General features: G+C 42.3%; 1 protein-coding gene across 2 annotated transcripts in view; it reads right to left on the bottom strand.

Annotated features, from left to right (window-relative positions):
* Positions 1 to 13040: 13040 nt before the first annotated feature.
* The window catches only part of LOC149323473 (tryptophan--tRNA ligase, mitochondrial-like), a 43139-nt gene continuing 38867 nt past the window's right edge, over positions 13041 to 17312 (bottom strand). For both annotated transcript variants that reach the window (XM_089488976.1, XM_089488978.1), the window contains one exon: positions 13041 to 16700. In XM_089488976.1, the coding sequence (XP_089345102.1) occupies positions 16252 to 16700 (449 nt within the window). In that variant the 3' untranslated portion in view covers positions 13041 to 16251. The remainder of the gene's footprint in view (positions 16701 to 17312) is intronic.

Here is a 17312-nt window from a genome sequence, read left to right as displayed (position 1 = left end):
CGCTCCAGTTTCTCAATGTCCTTTTTGAATTGTGGTGCCCAGAACTGGACACAGTATTCCAGGTGGGGCCTGACCAGAGCAGAATACAGTGGCACTATTACTTCTCTTGATCTTGACACTATAGTCTATTGATGCAGCCTGCTGCAAGTGGATGGGAAGAAAGAAGAGAGCCAGACCCTCTTTATGTTTCACTCTGGGCACTCTCACCACTGGTTTCTGCTGCCAGCAAGAAGGGCTCCCACGGATTAATCCAAGAAAAGTGAGGGGAAAAGACACACAAAAGGAGAAGGGAATGGTGGTGGGGAAGGGGATCAGGTCCAGCAGTTCTTCTCTCCCTCTGAGGCCTAGACCAAGGCAGATGGACTGGAGGGAGGGCTTTTCTTATTGTTGTATGGAAGCCTTGTGTCCAGCTGTGTTCCTTTAATGCTAAGTGCAGGTGGACTTGTGTCTCTAAACAACATGCTCACATGTGCCTGGCGGGTGGACACAAAGGAAGGAGGACTTCCAAACTTGAAGTTCACCCACTCCTGATTAGTCCTGAGGACACTTTCTCAGCGGTGACTATAATACTGGCAAATTTAAACAAGGAATGGGAATTAAAAGTGAATGAAGTTGGCTACAGTTGGTTAGAATCAAAAGTCTGACCATTCATTGTGGGAATTCATCTTTCTATGTGGCATTTAGTCAATGAGTAATTTAATTGAGAATCTATCACCTGTGCAGCAAGGCAACACAAGGGCTGCAGTTTTAAAGTGTGTCAGGGAAAACATGCTGTGCTTGGAAAGACTTCACTGTGTATGAGTGTATGGACATCTAGAGAGAGAGAGACAGAGGCAGAGAGAAAGAGGGCCTGAACAGATAGGCCAAAATAAAGCTGCTTTGGGTCACTTTGAAGGTATGCTCTTTAAATGATGCATGAGTCCTAAGAGGCCAGAAGCTGTGCCACAGCTGGGCTCCAGTCCCAGAGCATGGCTTTGGTGCGGCTTCTAGCCTCTTAGGACACATGCATAATTTAAACAGCATACTTCCAAAGTGACCCAAAGCAGCTTTATTTTGGCCAGTCTGTTCAGGCCCAGAGATACACACACAATCTGAAACGGTGCTGTCATTCACAAGACACAAAAAGGTCACTAATATCCTATCGGTTTTAGGAAATCAATACACAGGATTTTTGCTTTGCCTTTCAATTCAGAATGATTGGAGGAAAAGTCCACTTGTGCAAATGCCATCCAAGAGCTTCTTTTAGTGTGTATCTGGAAAGATGCTGTTAAAAAAACAACAACCCAAAGCACAACTGCACACTCTTCTCTATGCAGCTTGTCTGTTTCTGTTGCAGACAAGGAGGATGAAGAGTGTTTTAGCACCACCAACAGAAAGAAAAGGTGCATCTCTTCTTCCTTCTAGTTATATTCCCCCCCAGTCTTAAAGGTCAGACCACAAACTCCTCTGGACCTGCCTTGAAGGGGCATCTGAGAGTATTGTCATAAAAGTGCACAACATTTCTTTATGAGAAGCCTCACCTGCACAGGACAGCCTTTTTATTGCAAAGGGATCTTGCCAGAGTGACCAGATGTCCTCCTCACTGCAAAGGAGGACTAGGCACTGCACAGTGGAGGACCTTCAAGAAAAATAGAGGGCATGATCAAATAAAAGCTAAAACACCCCCAACTCCTATAAATGTAAATGCATGCTTTGCAGTCATGCTCCAAATGGAGGGCATTTTGGAATTACTCCTGGAGAGAAGGGTGAAATGTAGAACGTGTCCTAGAAAAAAGGAGGACGTCTCTGGTCACCCTGAATGGAGGACATTATGGAAGACTGAAATGTAGGACAGGTCCTGGAAAAGGAGGACATATCTGGCCACCCTGGATGACCAACTGTGTCAAAGAAGTTGTAGCCTGAGTTTTCGTGAACTTCTCCTACTTCTTCAGACACATCTCCTTGCCTTCTTAGTTTTTTGTGGGTATTTTGGGCTATGTTCCATGAAGAGTTTATTCCTAATGTTTCGCTGGCATCTGTGGCTGGCATCCTCAGAGAATGCTGGCATGGAAGACAGTGGGGTATATATACTGTTGGTTGAGAGGAAGTGATTTACATGTTAATCTGTGTATTGTTCTGTTGTTGAATGGCAAGGCCTACTAAGGGGTCATTCCCACTACCAAAAGCTCCGAATCCTGATTCGAGCTGTATGCCCCTAGTTCCCACTGGAAATAGATTCTGATCCTCATTGGATCGGTTCCGGTGGGGATAATGCGGAGCAAACGCCAAAAGCCCGGGTTAATTTGATGGCAGCTGTTTAGAGGTTCTTTGGGGAGGAACTGATTCTGATGTGATTCCTATAACAGTGTCTTTGCCTTCTGATACTCCGGATTAAAACACCATTTTAATTTTCTCCCTCACTTTCACAAACAGGAGGAACAAAGAGGACTGAGGAGGCACCTTCACAGGCGGCTTCTAGCTTGGAATTTATTTTCCTCATCCCAAAGGGAGGAAGGAATCTAAATACATCAAGCCGGCCTGGCCTGGTTGGAGTGCTGGGTTCAGATTCTGGGAGACCAGAGTTCGAATCCCAGCTCAGCCACGGAAACCTAGCCACTGGGTGACTTGGGGCAAAAAGTCACACTCTCGCACCTCAGGGACAGGCTGCCCATGACAACTGCCTCCTAAAGAACCTGTGACAGGTTTGCCATAAGTCAGAAGGGAGTTGAGGGCACCCTTCCAACTGCCATGGCTCAGGGCTGTGGAATTCTGCGAACTATGAGGTCAGCTCTGGTGCTGCAACAAACTACATTTCCCAGAACCTGTAGCCTTGTGCCATGTCCATGGTAGTGGTGTCAAACCGGATTATTCCTCCGAAGGTGATAGAGTCTCCTTCCTTGGAGGTCTTTAAACAGAGGCTGGATGGCCATCTGTCAGGGATGCTTTGATTTGGATTTCCTGCATGGCAGGGGGTTGGACTGGATGGCCCTAGTGGTCTCTTCCAACTCTACGATTCTATGATTCTATTGCTGCAGTGTGGATGCAGCCACAGAGCAGACCCTTTAAATAAACATGACTTAAATTAGTTAAACCCCATTGATTTCAGGCCTCCATCCAAACTGCTTTCTTTACTCTCTGGAGGTGCTTTTTGGTCCTTTTGGGCAAGAGTGACCAGACCTCCTTTTCCAGGGCATGCACTACACTTCAACCTTCTGCCCAGCATGGCCATCTGTCAGGAGTGCTTTGATTGAGAGTTCAGGCATGGCAGAATAAGGTTGGACTGGATGGCCCCTGTGGTCTCCCTCCCATGAGTGTTGATTTTATGTTTTTAACTGTGGTTTTAACTTGTGTGGTAATAATAACATTTTAATTGTATTTTTTAAACTCTGCTGTGATCCCGCCTTGATCCAATTAGGAGAGGCGGGAAGATATAAATAAACATCATTATTATTATTATTATTATTATTATTATTATTATTATTATTATTGCAGAGGCTGGATGGCCATCTGTTGGGGATGATTTGATTGAGAGTTCCTGCATGGCAGGAGGTTGGACTGGATGGCCCTTGGGGTCTCTTCCAACCCCATGATGCTATGACTCTTTGACTCTAGATGCATTCCAAAAGACCATCCAGAAGCAGGGACTTACATTTGTATGAGTGTGTTCAACTTTCATTTGGTCGTAGCCTACATTTTTCTGGAATGCCCTCCACTTTGCAGGGTGACCAGGGGTCCTCCTTTCCCACCTAGAACATGTCCTCCATTGCCACCTTCTGTTCGGGAGGAATTCCAAAAAGCCCTCCATTTGGAGCATGGCTAAGAAGCAGGAATTTACAGTGTATATGGGAGTATACAAAAAGTGCCCTTCAATCATAACTTTCTTAAATATTATAAGAAATAAATAAGGAAAGAGAATTGATAAAGAGGCCTTCTTTTGGAACAAAAACAAAACAGTTTTTCTTCCAAAGGGTGAAGGGTTAATCTGAATTTAACTAGGTTCCTTTCTGCATTTTGGAGGGAAAAGGATGGTTCTCGGGTGTCCCCTGCCGGACTTGGGGGATCCTGCACCCCAAAGTCCCCAAACTTTTCAGGCATCACAAAATGGAGGACCTGCAAGAAAAATGGAGGACGTGATTAAATAAAAGCTAAGGTATCTATGTATCTATCCACTGAGATAAAAGCTAAGGTGTCTGTCTGTCTGTCTGTCTGTCTGTCCATCTATCCATCTATCTATCTATCCATCCATCCATCCATCCATCCATCCATCCATCCATCCATCCATCTATCTATCTATCTATCTATCTATCTATCTATCTACCAACCAATCTATCCATCTATCATCAGCACTAAAACTTAACAATGTCACAGTGCTTTGTTCCCATAAAAGTTTACTCCTGATTATCAGTCCTGCTCCCTTGGCAGTTTTCTTCATTTTAGCAGATGAAAAATATCATGTCGCTGTTGCTATTGTTAAACATGTAAGAGGTGGAAACCCTTTCCAATTCTATGCAGATCTCCTGATCTGTAGATGATCCCAACCCAAGGCCTCTCTGCTCCCTTTTTAGACAATTCTGCACTTTAGACTGAACCTCCCCCTGGTGGCCACCAGGAGCAACAGCTCTTCTTCTGCCAAGGTCCCTTGGCAAAACAGATCATGCCAGTGGTACAAACCAGGCAGAGCAATCTTGCTAAAAGGTTGGGGGAAGAAGAAATTTCTCCTCTCCTCTCTGCATCAGAAGGCAGCATTAGATAGATTAGAATGCTCTGCCAAAACTTGATCTGCATTGAAGCTTAATTATTATATAGGAGGCATACACTAAGAGGTACCTGGCAAACCATGCCCTCCCTCCATCCACCATCCAGAGGGAGAGACGGGCAAGCCAGCTCCATCAGGCCTTGCCTGAAAGAAGAAGGCCCTCCCTCCATCCACTATCATTCAGAGGAAGAGAAGGATAGGCCAGCTCCATTGGGCCTAATCATAGTAAAAAGAAGGGCCCTCCCTCCAGTCCGTCTGCCATGGTCCAGACCTCCAAGGGAGAGAAGATCTGCTGGACTTTCCCCCTTCCCCCCTGCCATTCCTTTCTCCTTTTGTGTCTTGTCTTTTTAGATTGTAAGCCTGAGGGCAGGGGTATAAATTATTATTATTATTATTATTATTATTATTATTATTATTATTATTTATAGTGAGATCCCATCTGGTAAGCAGTAGGCGAACACAACTGCACAAAACGTGAAGGCCTTTCATGTCAACACACCAGCACAAAGCAAAGAAGCCCTATTGATCAGGAGCAAAAGGTAAGGAGGATGTTGTGCAAGTTAATTCCATGGAATTCATGGTCTCTGGACTCCCATGAAACTCAGCTATTACAAAAGGAAAGAAAAGAAAAGAAAAAAGAAAAGAGAGAACAACTTTCTCACACTTATGGCCACAGCACAGATACTTTTCACAGTATGTGGCCAGTGGGCCAAGCTGAAATTGTAAACAGGTAGCTATATACTTTTCAGAGGCTGGTGGCAAACTTTCAGTCTTCCTTTTTCAGTTTTAATGACTAGCAGAGTTGTATGCAAAACCAGCTGAAGTTGGAGAAGTTGTACACATTTATATAACTTATACAACTAGAGGGATTATATATACAGTGCGTCCTCGCCTTACGTGGGGGATCTGTTCCGGATCCCTCCGCGTAAGGCGAATTCCGCCTATGCTCGAGCCCCATCGGAAACAATGGGGCTCGTGCGCGGCGGTGCGGTGGCGCGGGTGCGCACGGGGTGCAACAGGCGCGCGCGCCCATTCAATTGAATGGGACGCGCCGCCCCTTTCGCCCCGCGCGCGCGACGCGGCTTGAGCACATATGCTCAAGGCCGCGTATGGCGCGCCTGCATATGGCGCAGGCGCACTGTATATATTTATATATACAGAATCTGAATTTTCTTCAGTTCACTTTTTCTATTTCTATTTTGTATTTATTTTGAAAAACAAGTCAAGGGCAGAAGAGAAGTAAAAGTGAAAGATGATAGAAATAGAACCAGAGCCCTGAATGCAACTGTTCACTGACTTATACACAGGGATAAGGAAAACTACTATAATAATCAATGCAAAGAAACAGAAGTTGACAACAAAAAAGGAAGAACAAGAGACCTTTTTGACAAGATCTGAGAACTCAAAGAGAAATTCAAACCTAGAGTGGGGATGATATATGACCAACAAGGGAACAGAATCATGACCTGGAAGAAGTCAAAAGAAGATGGAGACAACATACCAAAGAGAGATATAAAAGAGATGAAAAGGCGACAGAAACATTTGAAGAAGAACCATATAGAAACCCCCCCCTCCAATTTTAGAAAGTGAAGAAGAGGCAGAAATCAGAGCTGTGGAGAAATAAATCTCCAGGAACAACAACAACAACAACAAAAATCCATCAATACAGCTACTTCAGTTTACAAAAACAGACTTGCTCAAGTTATTATTGAAATCTGGCAAGAAATATGGAAAACAAACAAACCAATGGCCACAGACTGGAAAGGATCAATATTCCAATCCCAAAGAAAGGGGACAAAAGAGATTGTAGCAATCACAGAACTATTGCATTAATTTCCCAAGGAAGCAAAGTGATGTTCAAAATTGTATAACAAAGAATTTTATCATACACTGGTCCCTCCACATTTGCGGCTTTGACTTTTGCTGCTTTGATTATTTGCAGGTTTTATTAATATGTTCTCTCTAGGCATATCTAGGTGCTCCAGTGGAACTCTATGCTCAGCTTTTAGCCAAAAGTCACATTGAAAGACCTAGAGATTCCTAGGGAGAATAATCCACTAGGCATTTGTAGCTCCTCCGGTGCAGTTCTATGGACAATGTTTGGCAGATGTTGGCCACAAAGTTGCACTGGAGGACCTAAAGATTCCTAGAGAGGTGTTCTGTTATTGTTATTTGTGGTTTTTCCACATCCACGGATGTCCTGTGTCCCTAACCTCAGTGAACTTGAAGGGGCAAGTGAATATGGAAATAGAAATGCCAGATGTCCAAGCTGAGAAAAGCAAATGAAGAGGAACTAGGGAACATATTGCAAACATATGTTGGATAATGGAATGTAACAAAGAATTTAAAAAGACATCAGCCTATGCATTATAGTCTATAGGAACGCCTTTGATTGCATAGTTTGTGAAAAGCTATGGATCACTATTAAAAAAAATGATTGTGCCACAACATTTGACTGTACTGATCCAGTCTCCTTGACACTAACTGATAGCTTTCAATCTGCTTGGAAACAGGCATCATAATATAAGAAAATCCAAACATGTGGGCTTACACCTAATGCTCTGATAGCACTTGGCTTTAGGGAAGCCAGCATTGCCGTTAAACAATGAATAATTGATATAGAACAACAAAACCACCTGAGCATAGCTGCCAAATATCCTGTCATAGGAATTACTATAAAACCTTTCACTTACGCCAATTATCTAACAAACTTAACAACTAGGTATAGGAAGGCTTTTACTCTGGCATGGTTACTGTTCTGCCATCTGGTGTATTGAAAGGGTAGTCCAAGAGAATCCCATACCATGAGAGTAGTTGCTCCTGTGCTAATAAGGCAGTAGAATCACTTAACCATGTTCTCTTTCACTCCCCATTCTATCAAGGTATGCACCTCACTTTCATTACCTCTATTCTCCAAATTATCCCAGGCAGGTTAGAAGCATTTTATCTTTCCTTTTTGCTTGCTGACCAGGATCCACAAATTACAAATCAGGTTGCTAGGTTTTGTGCATCTGCCATTATGACTTACAAGCAGATGACAAACAAGCTGTAAGGAATGGTGATAAAGAATTAGGCAGTTAAGTAAATAACAAGGAGAGTGGATTATGTACGTTTCTAAATAATTCACCTGATCTGTATATAGGACTTTGCACTACTATTATTAAGATGGAATTTTATATAGTTATTATAATTACTGTTTTTATGCTACTTTATTGTATGCATCTCATACATTTTATGGTAAAACTGATTTATAAGCTGGTCTATGGCTGTAATAAATTACTGAATTAAACTGAATTGATTGTACCGATGTATAACTGTACAAGAAGCTACTGTCAAGAGAGAAGATGAAGAAACAAAGTAGTTTCCAACTGGCAAAGGGGTCAGGCAAAGCTGCATTTTATCACCCTGGTTTTTTAGCTTGTATGCCGAAAACATCCTATGTAAAGCAGGTTTAGATCTGGAAGAAGGAGGAGCAAAAGCTGGCAAAAGAAACATCAATAATCTAAGATATGCTGATGACCCCGTACTACTAACGGAAAACACCAAAGATTTGGAACAATTATTTAAGAAAGTTTAGGAAGAAAGTGCAAAGGCAGGTCTACAGATGAATTTTTTAAAAAAAGACCACAGAGGGTTTAGATAACTTTAGATAATGAAGACATCAAAACAACTGAAGATTTTTCAGACTTTGGCTCCATTATTAGTTAGACAAGAGAGAACCAGAAGGTTACGACTTGGAAGAACAGCTATGAACGACTAGATAAGATTCTGAAATGTAAGGATATATATCACTGAATACTAAAAGTAGGATAGTACAAGCCATCATATTTCCTATATCTATGTATGGGTATGAAAGCTGGACCATGAAGAAAGTTGATATGAGCAGAATAAACGTACGTGAGATGTTCTGCTGGAGAAAAGTTCTGCAGACACCATGGAGAGAAACAAATGGGTCCTAGAGCAAATCAAGCTCTCCCTAGAAGCCAAGATGACTAAACTGAGGTTGTTGTATTTGCTTTGCTGTGTTAAGATTTCAAGTCCATCTTGTTTATTTCCCATGGTCTGTGTATTAGTGTAGAGAAATCTAAGACCATGGATCGTTTAACTGATTCTTGTTGTTTTCTGCCCACTGTTGGTCTCTTGTACTATTGGACCAATTCCTCCTGTGTCATTGAGGAATTGTTCTCTCTAGTATTTGATGGAATACTGTTTCTCTCCCTTGTGTGACTCACCTTAAAGCCCATCTAACCAGACTTGCAAGACTCCTAACAAATACATTCTTTCCAACTGCTGTGAGATGCAATTTGCATCTTGTCAGAAGATGTTCATGACAGTACAGACCATGGTATAAGCAGCAAATCTTTCTTGATTGTACCACCTGCAGAGACACTTGTTTCACTTCTTGGGCCAAGCCCTTCAAGAGGAGTGATAAAATAGCAACCTGTGCCCCTAGGTCCTTTAGCTTCCTCCCCAGAGCCTTGCAGCCCCCCACAATATGTTGGGTCATATGTTTTCATATTTGTTACAGCATAGCTGGCATTTATCTCTACCAACTGTGATTTTTCAAGACAGTGAGGGGGTTCATCAGTATGCATTCTTTGCATATGTTTTGGGGGAATTTTCTTATATTCAAATGCATCAAAATTTGTCTTCCACAGCAACCACAGTATCACCAGAGGCAAATGTTTCCTCACCTTTTGAAAAGGCTCCAGAAAGGATACGTTCCTTATGTCCATGAAGTGTATATAAAAGTCTTACTCCAAAGTATTCATAATCTTAAGGGTACCATCACTGGAAGGCATGAAGGATGGGAAGATTCTTAGTTAATGTCAACTTTTGTGAACTTGTTGCTGCTGCAACAATTTGAATGTCCCAGATCTTCACTGTTTTTCTCCAGATGCTCTCCACCTGGCTTCCAGCATTTAAGTCTTGGATCTCTTCACTCGTGTAAACATCCCTGACATATAATGCTATTCCTCCTCCTTTTCTGTTTGGCCTTTTTTGTCTTAAAAGGGTTATACCTCTCTATTACTACATTCCAATCATGAGACTCATCCCACCAGGTTTCAGTGATGCCTATTACATTGTATTTACTTTGTTGTGCTAGGGGTTCAAATTAATCTTATTTATTTCCCATGGTCTGTGCATTAGTGCAGAGATATCTAAGACCATGGGTCTTCCCCACTAGCTGCCTGTGTAGAGTTTTTTTTCCTCCCACTGTTGGGTCCATGCACTATTTGGCTTGTTCCCTCTATAACAGTTTGACCGGTATCACCGGTCTTTGATGTATTCCTGCCTTCCAAACTACTGTCTCCTTCCCCCACCTAACTTAGCTTAAAGCCCTCCTGATGAAATTTTTGAGACCATTGCTAAAAATGTTTCTGCCAAATGGTGTGAGGTGCAACCCATCGCTTGCCAGACGTCCCCCACTCATGGAACCGCAGACCATGATCCAAGAATGCAAATAATTCTCAGTAGCACCATCTGCAGAGCCAGTTGTTCACATCTGCTATTTTTCTCTCTTTTTCTGGACAATGCCTTTCAACTGGAAGAAGAAATGAGTTGACAACCTGTGCATCCATCTCCTTCAGCATCCTACTCAGAGCCTCATATTCCTTACTAATACTCTGAAGGCTGTGCCTTGCAGTATCATTGGTTCCCATATGGACCAAAAGGAAGGGGTATTAGTCAGTAGGCTTGACAAGTCTTGTCAGCCTCTCTGTCGCATCACAGATCTTTGCTCCAGGGAGACAACACACCTCCCGAGACATCTTGTCAGACACAGAAACCACTGATTTTTAACCCCTCAGCAAGGAGTCCACTACCACCACCACATGCCTCCTCCTAGGCTTAGCAGCAGCGATTCCCTAAGGTCGTACTCCCAGGGTCCCCTACATTTTCTCTGATGACTGCTCCTCATCATTCCAGACAAGGGAGAGAGATTCAAATTAATTCTGTAGCTGCAAGCGTGCAGATGATCCGTGGCTTCCCTACTTTTGTGTGTGACATTCCTCCAATTGTCTACCTCCTGTGTATGTGAAGTGTCCTCCACCCCAGAAACCTCCCCTTTGTGTTACCCATTCAGGCCCATCCATTCTGTTCTGTCAAAGAAAACCTCTTGGTCCCCAATATTCTGAAATGTACATACCCGGGCCTCCAGCTGCTGGACCGTCTCTTCCAAGAGGGTTACCAACTTGCACTTGGTGTAGCAGCAGTTACCCACATCAGTAGGCAAGACAAGAATCATAGAATCATAGTCGGAAGAGACCACAAGGGCAATCCAGTCCAATCCTCTGCCATGCAGGAAATCACAATCAAAGGATCCCTGACAAATGGCCATCCAGCCACTGTTTAAAGACCTCCAAGGAAGGAGACTCCACCACCCTCCGAGGGAATGTGTTCCACTGTCTAACAGCTCTTACTGTCAGAGGTTCCTCCTAATGTTAAGGAGGAATCTCTTTTCCTGGAACTTGCATCCATTGATCAGGGTCCTAGTCTCTGGAGCAGCACAAAACAAGCTTGTTCCCTCCTCAATATGACATCCCTTCAAATATTTAAACAGGGCTATCATATCACCTCTTAACCTTCTCTTCTCCAGGTTAAACATCCCCAGCTCCCTAAGGCGTTGCTCATAGGGCATGGTTTCCAGACCCTTCACCATTTTAGTCACCCCCCTTTGGACACACTCCAGTTTCTCAACATCCTTTTTGAATTGTGGTGCCCAGAACTGGACACAATATTCCAAAGCAGAATGGAGTGGCACTATTACTTCCCTTGATCACTATTACTTCTATTGATGCAGCCTAAAATTGCATTGGACTTTTTAGCTGCCGAATCACATTGTTGCCTCATGTTCAACTTGGACTCCTAGATCCCTTTCACATGTAGTCTCATTATTTCATTTTTCCGCCTAACATTTCTCCTTGTTGAATTTGATTTTGTTAGCTTTCGCCCAGATTTCTAGTCTATTAAGGTCATTTTGAATTTTGATCCTGTCCTCTGGGGTATTAGATATTCCTCCTAATTTGGTGTCATATGCAAGTCTGATAAGTATGCTCCCAATTCTGTCATCTAAGTCATTGGTAAAGATGTTGAATAGCACTGGCCCCAGGACAGACCCCTGTGGGACCCCACTGGTCACTTCTCTCCAGGATGAAAAGGAGCCATTGGTGAGCACCCTTTGCCTTTTCTGAGAAGACTGAGGCAAAGAAGGTGTTGAGTAATTCTGCCTTTTCTTTGTCCCCGTTAGCATTTTGCCATCTTCTCCACACAGTGGCCCTACCATTTCCTTCTTCCTATTGCTGCGGACATATCCAGAAAAGCCCTTTTTATTGTTCTTAAAATCTCTAGTAAGCCTGGGTTCATTCTGCGCTTTAGCTTTTCTGACATGCTATATATTTGTTTGAATTCCCCTTTGGTGCTTTCCCATTTTCCATTTCTTATCCATGTTCCATTTAAAACTTAGCACCGTTGAAAGTTCCTTAGGCATCCATCCTGGTTTCTTGAGACACCTCCCATTTTTCTTCCTCGTTGGTACTGTTTGAATTTGTGCCTTCAGTATCTCCCTTTTGAGAAACTCCCATCCGTCTTGAACTCCCTTCTCTTTTAGTATTCCTCTTTACCCCAAGTATTTCCCTGAGTTTATTGAAATCAGCTCTCCTAAAGTCTAAAATTTGTGTCTGACTATGCCTGGCTTCTCCTTTCCACTGTATAATATATGTGGTGGGAAAAAGTGATAATAGAAATAGAAAGTATTATGAAGATAAAAATAAGTAGAAGTCTGAATATAGTATTACATTGCGCTTGTGTCATACGCATATGCTGAAAGCCGCACCGGAAAGGCTTCTCCCGTGCCCCGGAAGAAGTGCGCCAGGTGTGTGCCATGGGAATGAGCCCCATCATTTTTAATGGGGCTTGAGTTTACGCGGTATTTCCCTTACGCGGCAGAGTCCGGAACGGATCCCCCACGTAAGGGAAGGGCCAAGTGTATTATCATTATATAACTCAGAGAAATGGAAAAAAAAATAAGAAAAAAATATGGTAATAAATTTTATTACAGCAGCAAGACTAATTATAAGCAAGATGTTGGAATACAAAAATAACTGTAGAATTGGAGGACTGGTATAAAGAAATATGGAAGTTAGTGATTAATGATAAATTGATATGTAAATTGAAAGTAAAAAAGGGAGTATGGAAAGGAAATGATATTGATGGAATTTGGAAAGAATTTATTGAGAAAGTATTAAGAAAAAAAGGTGGAAGATTACCTCCACGAGAGGAACTGAGATTTGGGATGGAAAATAAGGGTGAAAATGGCTCTGAGGAAGGGGAGCACTGAGGAATATTAACGATATTTAGACAATTGTAAAATTATGTATTGTATAATAATCAATATTCAATATATGAATCTTTACAATAAAAATTTATTCATTTTTTTAAAAAAAAGAGACTGAGGCTGCTAGCTTTTCCCCAGGCATTTCTCTGACGCACTTTGTCTTAGTAAAAGCCTTTACTTGTATGTCATAAAATGAAACCCAAAGAGACTTTACAAATCTTAATCATGCAAGAGGTTTATGGAAAAAATATTTGTTTCCATTATCCTTTTTTACTGGAAGAATATATACCTAATTCAACTGATGTTGTAGCCTTTGGATGCAAGGGGTCATAGAACTTTCTAATATTTCCCCTGCCCCCTGGAAAACAGCAGCTGTCAGTCTCAAGCACTGTATAATTTTAGGGCAATCAATATATGTGTTATTTCTCTACAGAGAAATGTAGAGAAATTCTCGCCTCTCATAGAATCAAAGAGTAGGAAGGGGCCTCATGTGCCATGGAGACCAACCCTCTGGTCATAGCAGGAAGTCCAGCTACAGCAACCCCAGCAGGAAGCCATCCAGCCTGTTTGAAGGTATCCAGAGAAGGAGACCCCACCATCTCTCTAGGCATTTGGTTACACTGCCTAACCGCTCTTACTGTCAAGACGTTCAATAAAAACCTCTTTTGTAATCTCAGACCATTAGTCTTGGTCCTACTCTTTGGGGCAGTATAGGACAGATCTGTCCTGTGTCAGCCCTTCAAGTATTTAAAGAGTGCAATCTTGTCACCCTTAAGTCTTTTCTTCACAATGCTAAATATGCCCAGCCTTCAATCTTTCCTCATATATTTTGTTCTCCATATCTTTTATTATTGTTGTTGTTTCTCTGACCTGCTCCAACTTGTCTATATCTTCCTTAAAATGAGACACCTAGAACTGAACACACTACCCTAGATGAGGCTTTACCAACACAGAATATAGTGGGACTAACTATGCTTCTATTCTAGGCAGGAGTAACTATGACTCTCATGGTTACGGGGTGATGCCGTTAATGATTACACTGCCTCCATGTGGCCCTGCCGGAAAACGAGCGATACTGACAGTACATTCGGCCAAGAGTGTAATCGCATCAACCCCAAGTAACATCTATATAGGGCAACACATGCTCTATACAAAGCCCATGGTTCCTTGTAGCTACTACTTGGATGCATTCATCTCAGCTGGCGAGCTGGGGTAACATCTTTAAGTTACTGCTAGGGTTCCAAAATGGGCATACCTGAAATGGGTATGATTGTGACAAACCTCCGAAAGCGATTGACGAGAGACAAGTGAGCGGACAAGGCAGAGAGAAGTAACTACCGATTGTGACTGAGCGAACAAGATACAGATAGACCCTTTAAAATGGATGTGACAAACCACAGGATAGACGTCGAAGGTCTTTACCTTCGGACATGGGAATCTTGTGATGATTACTACACTGTATCCCACATATAACATCTCTGTGGGATCAGGAGTCATGCAACGTCACCATAACATCAGACTAAAAAGCGTATGTGGATGGGCCGCATGAGGCTTAGTCTACCTCAGATAACTCAAAAAAGGAACTGTCAGTTCTCCTAAATAGCCTAAATTTGCATTTGATGTCTTTGCTGCAGCATCACACTGTTGGCTCATATTCAGTCTATGGTCAGCAGTAACACAGGCCTGCAAAAATGAGGGGCATAATTTTTTCCCCAATGTATGCTGTTTTTATAGGAATTTGGCATTCTAAATCAAAAAATAACCTGAGTTATCTATCACATAAGTTCTTCTCCTTCTTGCTCCATCCTGTCCTTCTGTTCTGTTTGCAGTCATGATCAGAATGCCATATTTTTCCTTCCAAAGCAGAGGGGTGGGCAAAAAGGCATAAGACTGTGAACTGATATAGCTGTGAAAAGTAGAGAAAGGGCCACAGGGTTATTGTTGCCACATGTGAAGTCAGTGAACGTGAAACACAACAACAATCCAGGAACTAGATTCCTATCAAACTTTTCTGGAACTACTCTTTTGGGCTTTGGCTTTTTGTCCACCTTTTATCATAAGAAAAAAACAGCCTTTTTGTCACACATGAATATATATATTAACGTTACAAAGCAGATCCTTCTGCTAACCTAGGTCCAAAACACACTGGAGAAATAATCCAGTTTGGGACCACTTTAACTGCCCTGGTTCAGTGCTAGGGAATCCTGAGAATTGTAGTTTATTGTGGCACCTGAACCCTCTGATAGAGAAGACTAAATGTCTCACAAAACTACAGTTCTCAAAACTGAGCATTGTGCAAGGGCAGTTAAAGCGGTCTCAAACTGGATTATTTCTCCAGTGTGTTTTGGACCCTAGTTTTCCCCATCTTGCATCATTTCTCTCTTCCACAGTAAATGTTGCACTTCAGCTCAACAGGCAAACATGTCGGTAGAAAGGTGGAAGAGTGGAGTTAAGCAACAATGTGTTTCCATTTCATGGAGTGTAAGCAGCCACCATTCTCTAGTCTGGTATAGATACAGAAGTACAAAACACATAGGCAAAGGGCATACATAAGAAAGCCTAACTTTCTCTGTCTAAATATCCAGATGCAGGGCTGATGTTTTCTCTGTTGCTGTGCCTTTATATTTTGGGTTACATATGCATGGTATTTCCTACATGCCAATGCCTTGTATCACAAAGGTGACTTGTCTTTTATACTATGGAATCTGCATTTTTAAATTTTAATTTCTTTCATAACAGACTATTCAAGGAGTATTCTTACATACAGCAGTGGCCACAGAACTGCATTTGAGCAGAGAACTTTAGTACAAGTTTTCTTAGACTGCCAGAGAAGTCAACCATAGCGAGCACATAAGACTGTACCTGTGCTATAGACACCCTGATCAATAGCACAGGCTGACACAGGAATTATTTGTTCTTTGTACATGTCTCTCCCAGACAAAACAGGTCACAAAGGTTCCACAGTCAACTCAATTATGGGGCTGGAGTGAAGTTAAACTTTAACTTCAGTTTCTGCTGGGTATTGTCTTGTTCTCTTGCCTGCTGGTCTCTGCAATCCCAGAGCAGGAATGGTTTTGGCTACCAGGCCTTATGGATCCATCCACAAAAAGGACAACAGTGGGGTTCAAGACACAGAAAGGACTAAAACAGTAACAGATGCATACTGCTTTCCCTCTCTAGATTAATGCAGTCCCACCAGTCTTTTGATTTCCCAGTACACAGGGCCTGCAAGTTCTTTGGCTTTTTCTGCTCCGGTGCATAACACTTTCTCCAAATAAGCTCTATCTTCTTTTAGCCTCTTGAACTCATTCCTGATTGGAGCAAATTTTTCAATTACCACATCTGCTACCACTGCCTTGTAATGAGCAGTATCAAGGCCAATACTCTGGTGTACCACTTCCTCAGTGCTGAGCCCCGTGACAGCAGAGTGGATGGCCACAAGATTGGAGACTCCAGGGCGGCGTTCTGGGTCATAAGTCACCTCAGAGGTGAAGTCTGTGACCGCCTTACGAAATTTCAGTTTTATCTCCTCAGGACTGTCTGTTATGCATACTGTGGCTAACTTTTGAGGGTCTGATTTTGACATTTTGGATGCAGGATCTCTGAGGGACCTCACCTTCTTCGAAGTGGCTAAAAGAAAGAGAGAGGTGAATTACACAAAAAAACTTGATCTGGAGTGCCGTGACCAAGAAACTAGGCTATAAATCAGAAAGCTAATTGAAATCTCACCACAGTTTTTCTAGATGGTTTTAGAAAAGCCATTCACACCTCCCCACCCAGCAGAGATAGTACTACACACAGGAGAGATAATACTACACAACCTCCTTCCAAGGTTGCTGTAAGAATTACATGACAGTATGTGAATCATACTTGAAATCCTAATTCCAAGCATATAAATGCTTGGAATTAGGGTCATAACTATTATGTGCACTCAAATTCACTCCTCTCAAATACAGAGAAGTTGTGCAAGATATCTGGAACACTGAGTCAAATGCAGCCCATGGGCTACATGTGCCCCCTGAAGCTACCAGTTTCCAAAACCCCACCTTCAAAAAATTTAGCTTGATTTGACAATTTTTACCCCAAAGCCATGCAGACTCCTTCAATGCATACCCACCCTACCAGCACCCCATGACACCTCCAAATACCTCTATTTTCTTCTGCTATTTCCATCAAATTGATTAATTAATCAATTAAATAAACTTTTAATAATAAGCATTTATATCCCAATGCTGAGATTCC

The sequence above is a fragment of the Sceloporus occidentalis genome, unplaced genomic scaffold (genome assembly GCF_023333645.1).
Source record: "Sceloporus occidentalis isolate IW3139 unplaced genomic scaffold, rSceOcc1.0.p SCAF_1, whole genome shotgun sequence".
NCBI classification, from domain to species: domain Eukaryota; kingdom Metazoa; phylum Chordata; class Lepidosauria; order Squamata; family Phrynosomatidae; genus Sceloporus; species Sceloporus occidentalis.
Note: the sequence above shows the minus strand (reverse complement) of the source record. Positions and strands in the feature narration are given on the sequence as shown.